Source organism: Gopherus flavomarginatus, chromosome 3, assembly GCF_025201925.1.
Source record: "Gopherus flavomarginatus isolate rGopFla2 chromosome 3, rGopFla2.mat.asm, whole genome shotgun sequence".
Lineage (NCBI taxonomy): Eukaryota > Metazoa > Chordata > Testudines > Testudinidae > Gopherus > Gopherus flavomarginatus.
In genome coordinates, this window is record NC_066619.1 from 264697941 (window position 1) to 264704018 (window position 6078).

Genomic DNA, 6078 nt, shown 5'->3' on the forward strand with positions numbered 1-6078 from the left:
GTCAGTGGTTATGGGATTTAATAAATCCCTTAGGGGGGTGTTTATTTTAATCATTGCTCAAAAAACAAATTTGGACTCAAACTATAAGGACAAATAGAAAAATGAGAGAATAATATTAAGGATTGGAACAGCTAGCCATCCATCAGAAATGTGTTCTTGTATCTCAGTGATATTCTGCTGCATTTGTTTCTCATTTTAAAAAATAAATCTAATGGGTTTAATTTGCCTTAAGACTGTAAATGTAAAGGATTTTAAGTGTCTGTGGTGCGGTGATAGCTGTTCCTTTGAACAGCTGCACAGCAAGGTGCTGTCAACTCCACATGTGAGAATGAGACCAGAACCCAAACTCAGCCCCTGAGATTAGCCCCTTTGAGGGGTATTGAGGGAGAAAGGAAGAGAAACTCTCAGGGGAATATGCAAGGGCCACTAGAGGACAGAAAGCTCCAAGTACCTATTTTCACTTAAGCCCTATGTAAAACCACAATTCAGAAGGGTTTAGAGTACAAAGGTTTATTTAGAAAAGAGTTTGGATTGTTCTTTAGACTTTTTTTTTTTTTTGGCAAACACTTAAATCCTTTCAGAATATCAAAGATTGTCAGTGCCTATTACCTGGCATCCTCCTTCTCAGTTGCCCCCCACCTCACCAGTAAAACCTGGTGCTGGACTTATCCCAGGAAGAAACAAGTCCCAGCTTCTCCAACTGCCAATAAACACCCAAATCTCCCACTTCAACACCAGCCCATCCCTCCCTCTCCCCATCTTTGCTTGGCCTCTAGACCTCTGAGACCTTTACAGTCGTCATCATGCCCAAAACATAATGTCCCACCCTCTTCTTTATGTTTCCCCTCCTCCCCTCCAAGGTCAAAATGCAAATTCATCTCCCCTCCCCTCTGTAATTTATCCCTCTTAACTCAAACACTGGTTCCCCCACCCCCACTCCACTCCACGGTCACTGAACTCATCCCCTTACCCCCAACCCCCCACTTCTTCACTACTCTACTCCAGCACTTGGGCCCCTCTCCTCTCCACTCCAGTTCAGTGCAGACACTTCTCTTCCACTCCAGCTCAGTGCAGAAAATTCTTCTTCTTCTTCTTGAAGAGGATGTGTTTGAAAGACCTGCGGAAGTCCTGGTTGAAGATTGTGTAGATGACCGGGTTGAGGGAACTATTGCAGTACCCGATCCAGAAGAAGAACTTGAAAAGAGTCTCAGGGACCTCACATGCCTTCCGGCAGATGCCATAGAGGCTATAGCTGAAGAAGAAGGGGAACCAGCACACTACAAAGACCCCCATGACCACAGCCAGCACAAAAGTGAAGCGTTTCTCCCGGGCCTGGGTGACCTTCTTACGGCAGACGCTGCTCCTCTTCCTGCGGCGATGAGAGGAGAAGAGATCCCTGGAGCGATTGCTGGAGCGCTTGGAGGAGTAGGAGTATGAGAAGGACTGGCTCTTACTGCTTTTGTGGGGATGATCATCCCGGCTCCGCCTCCGCCTGCTCTCTGAGGTGCTGCTCTCCTCCAGCTCAATGTCCTCCAGCTCTGAGGCTTTGCGCCACTGGTGAACCGAGTAATGTCCATTCTCCCCTGGCTGCATCCTCAGTGACATGCAGCCCCGATGGGCCCGGCTCAGCCCATTCTCAGACAGGGAAGAGCCCTCGGGCACCGTGCGCTTCTCAGAAAGGGTCCTGGTCCTCAGCTTGGCCACCCGGTAGATGCGGACATAGACCAGCACCATGATCAGGCAGGGAGCGAAGAAGGAGCCAATGCAGGAAGAGAGGATGTACCAGGTTTCATCATTGAGTTTGCACAGGGGGAAGAGGTCCCCCTCGGGGTCTCGGTACACGGATATCAAGGGGGGGAAGGAAATAACGGCTGAGATGAGCCAGACAGTGAGGATGATCCCCTTGATCCTCCGTGGAGTCCGTTTGAGGTTGTACTCCACCGCCTGGGTGACAGACCAATACCTGTCCAGGCTGATGGCACACAGGTGCACAATGGAAGAAGTACAGAACAGCACATCCAGCGCCAGGTAAATGTTGCACCATGCTTTGCCGAAGTACCAGTAGTCCATGATCTCGTTGGCCAAGGAGAAAGGCATGACCAAGGTGGCCACCAGGATGTCAGCGCTGGCCAGGGACACCAGGAAGAGGTTCTGTGGAGCTCGCAGCGCCTTGCTGGTCAGCACTGCGATCACCACCAGCACGTTGCCCACGATGGTGAAGACGATCAGGAAACTCACCACGGCTGCCAAACTGGCCACAGCCCCAGGGGAGTAGTGAGAGGGAGGCTGCTGTAGGGGCGAGGAGGAAGAGGAGGGGAAGGCAAGGGATCCATTGGGGGTGCCAGCACTGATGTTCATCAGCACCAGCAGATCCATAGTGGTAGTGGGAGGATCCTAGACAGCCATGGGGGTCAACCTCCCAGCCCCAGAGACCAAGCCACTGGGGCTGCCTCTCCAAGTTGGTGCCTTCATCCCTACCAGTGGAGAGGAGGCTGCTTCCTTCTGTCACACAGCGAGCTGGAGAGTGGGGCTCCCCTCCGTCTCCCTCCCCCCCAACAAAATATCCGGCCCCCTCCCCCCGTTGCAGGCTTTCCTTCTTGCTAAGTACCCAGGCACATGGCCGAGCCCAGGAACTGCCGGCACCGGGCGGACTCTGCCTTCCCCCCGCTCCTGTAATCCTGCCGGGGACAGCGGAGGTCCGGAGGCGCCCAGGGGTGCAGGTAACCCCTCTCCGCGCCGCTCACCCGGGTCAGGAGAGCGCCCCTGGCTCGCTGGCCCCTTGCACGGAGAGCTCCCAGGCGGCGGCTGCAATCCCATTAGGCAGCGCCTCCTCCCTTCGCCCCGCGCCGGAGCGAGCTCGGCGCGAAGTAGCAGCTGCCCGCTCGCTCCGCTGTAATCTCACATGCGGCTCCCCATCAGCTGCCTGCCCGAGCCATCTGAGCATGCTCCGTCCCAGCCCCGCAGCAGCCGCTGCCTGAACCCGGCACCCGCCCCTCGCTCGCTGCTGCGGGCTGCAGCCCCCCCCAGCCCGGTGGCACCGCGCCCCCCTCGGTTCCCTTGTCCCGTCTAGGCACCGCAAACCCGCCCCGTGCTGCGGGCGGAGGGCGACACGCGGCTGCGATCCAGCGGCCCCTCCATCTAGTTAGCGCGGACCCGCCTTGGGTTGGTTTTTGTTTGGGTCCCTCCCTCCCTATACTTCCTCTTCACTTTGCACCCAGCATTGGCGCCACTGTCTGATCGTCACTCTGTCTGCTCGGCCGGCCGCGGGCTCCTGGCGCCGATTCGGAATCAGCCCTCGCAGCTATTGTCATTTATTATCACAGCGCTAACTCTGGGCGTCTGATCGCGCCTCGCACACCGCCGTGTGAACGGGCAGGTAAATGCCGAGCCCGCTAGAGGTCGCTCTGACCATGCCCATCCCATAGCAGCTCGTGGTAGAAAGCCTAGGGCGGTGAAGCGGAACACAGCAGCATGTTGTGTCCCAGCTGTGTGTTATGTGAGTAACATGAAAGGCGCTGGCAGTTTGTAGGACCTTGCAGAGGGGGGTTGGATTTCTTTCTTTATCGGGATTTCGTTTTAAGCCTTGTACATCTAGCATGCTGCTTCCTCCCCCCCCCCAAAAAAAAAAAAAGTCTGCCGCTCCCTCTGCACTCTAGCTGGAATTCATTGGAAAGATGGTTTATAACTGATCTTTAAAAGTGCACCGTGTTTGCGTTTAGATCCGCAGATCAGCTTGAAATAAATAGATCGGATTCAGGGATGCAACGGAACCTCACAGACATGAGGTTATGGGCAACCAACTCTGGGTTTTTTTGTTTGTTTAATTCTGCTCTCCTCCAGCTCAATGTCCTCCAGCTCTGAGGCTTCGCGCCACTGGTGAACCGAGTAATGTCCATTCTCCCCTGGCTGCATCCTCAGTGACATGCAGCCCCGATGGGCCCGGCTCAGCCCATTCTCAGACAGGGAAGAGCCCTCGGGCACCGTGATCGCATAGGAAAGAATGCTTCCCTTTATAGGTGGAATTAAGGGTAATATTCTTCTAGAGCCTGGTCTTCCTATTTAAGGCAAAACTCCATCTGATTTTGATGGTAGCAGTATTGGGCCCTTAATGATCTGAAAGGGCTTTTTAAATTCAGGAAATAAGTCTTGCTCTCTGGAAGAACTCCCTGGCGTAGGAGACTATTATTATTCTCTGGTATCTGAGTACCAGGTTCAGAATGTGATGTTCCCTTGTGTTCATTTCTTGTGGACAAGTTGAAGGCTATAACAGGGAATGTTGAGCTGTTTTCCTCACTCAGAACACAGACCTTTGCACCTGTCCACAAGACATGAGCTAAAAACATAAGCACAACAGCAACAAATATGTTACTTCCTTTTCTGAACATCCTGTCTTCTCTGAGTCTGTCTTTTAGAGTACAAGTTCTTGGGGCAGACTCTCTCTCTCTCAGTGCTGAAAACCAGTACTTTAGTAATTGAAATTGCTGTGTGCTTTAGTGAAGCAGTGAAATTGCCAGTGCTTTAATAATAATAATATAATTTTGCTCACACAGTTAGCCCATTGCTTTCAGGTGAGCTGGCCTTAGAATTCAGTGTCTAATCCCATTAGTGTTAGTGGGGGCTCTGAATTCAGAGCAATATGTGGCCTTTAAGGCTAAGCTTGTGTTGACAGAGCTGTATGGAGATGTTTGTGTATTACCAGCCAGTACTGTGTTTGCCTCTTGTAGCTTCTTTATTAATCCTGCACGCTCATGAGCACCAAAGGCACATTGGAATATTTAAACAGTAAGGATGTGTTTGTTGCTAACAAGAGCGGCTTTTATTGAACATAGCTTAGTTATTTTATAAAGGATTGAGTCAACAATGATCAGACAGGCTATTGCTTGATTAAGTGCTAATAACATCCCCATATTACAACTTTAAAAAATGCAAAACAAATATATGCTATATAATAATTCTTGCCTCGTGAAAATTAGGGAAATGCTGAATATCTTTTTAAACAGATGTTGTCAGAATGATGGCTTTTTACAAATTTAAGGCTCTTAGAGCATAGTAATGGAGGGCTGGCAGGGACCACAAGAGGTCATCCAGTCTAACCCCACATGCTGAGGCAGGAAAAAATAAATGTCAATGTCTAGGGAAATTTAAATGCCATGATCAGATTTTTTTGGTCTGACTCAGCTGACTTTGGCACAGAACCAGTGTTGTAAGGGCAAATATAGAGATATACCTGTTTATACCTATCTCACAGAACTGAAAGGGACCCTGAAAGGTCATTGAGCCCAGCCCCCTGCCTTCACTAGCAGGACCAAGTACTGATTTTGCCCCAGATCCCTAGGTGGCCCCCTCAAGGATTGAACTCACAACCCTGGGTTTAGGCCAGTGCTCAAACCATTAATGGCCCACACTTTGCATAATTACAATAGGCCCTCAAAGTTATATTTCATATTTCTAGTTTCAGATACAAGAGTGGTGCATTTATACAAATAGGATGATTACACTCAGTAGATTCTAAGCTTTGAAATGATACCTTACAAGAGACCTTTTGTAAGTAGCATATTCCAGTTACGTTAGCATATTTTTATAAAATCATATAGAGTGCAATGTCACAACATCCACTAAAGAATTGCAGTATCAAGAGTGCCAGATTCCCCAGTGCCAAACCAATGTGCCTCAGTTGTTACCTGGAAGGAGACACTCTAGGACTTACCAGGTATTTCAGTAACTCCACGAGTCAGCCCTTGGCAGTGCTCTTCAAAGCCAAATCTCAAAGGTACCAATTAATGTCAAATCTTCAGAGCCATATTTACCCACCCCAAATCTTCAACTCCTTCTCACCCCGCTCAGAAAGGTAGTCTTGTGGACTTCAGTGGGACTAATTATATAAATAAGGCAAGCAAGCTGGATGAATACATACCTAAGTTCAATAAACAGTACAAACCTACTCATGTATGGAGAACTTGCAGACGAGCAGTAAAGATACTACCAGGTGCTGTTGATTTTGTTATTTTCCTCCTAATCTGTTTGGGCCTGTTTGAAATCTTTGATAGATTTCAATATATCTGTAGCTAAGAAAGGATG

At 49.7% G+C, this 6078-nt stretch overlaps 1 protein-coding gene across 1 annotated transcript; it reads right to left on the reverse strand.

Annotated features, from left to right (window-relative positions):
• Window positions 1-943: 943 nt before the first annotated feature.
• Window positions 944-2589, reverse strand: ADRA2C (adrenoceptor alpha 2C). Its single transcript, XM_050947843.1, has 2 exons — window positions 1049-2589; window positions 944-1018 (listed from the first exon to the last, which is right to left on the reverse strand). The coding sequence occupies exon 1, from the start codon at window positions 2374-2376 to the stop codon at window positions 1066-1068; it is 1311 nt and encodes a 436-aa protein (XP_050803800.1). The 5' UTR covers window positions 2377-2589; the 3' UTR covers window positions 944-1018; window positions 1049-1065.
• Window positions 2590-6078: the final 3489 nt, after the last annotated feature.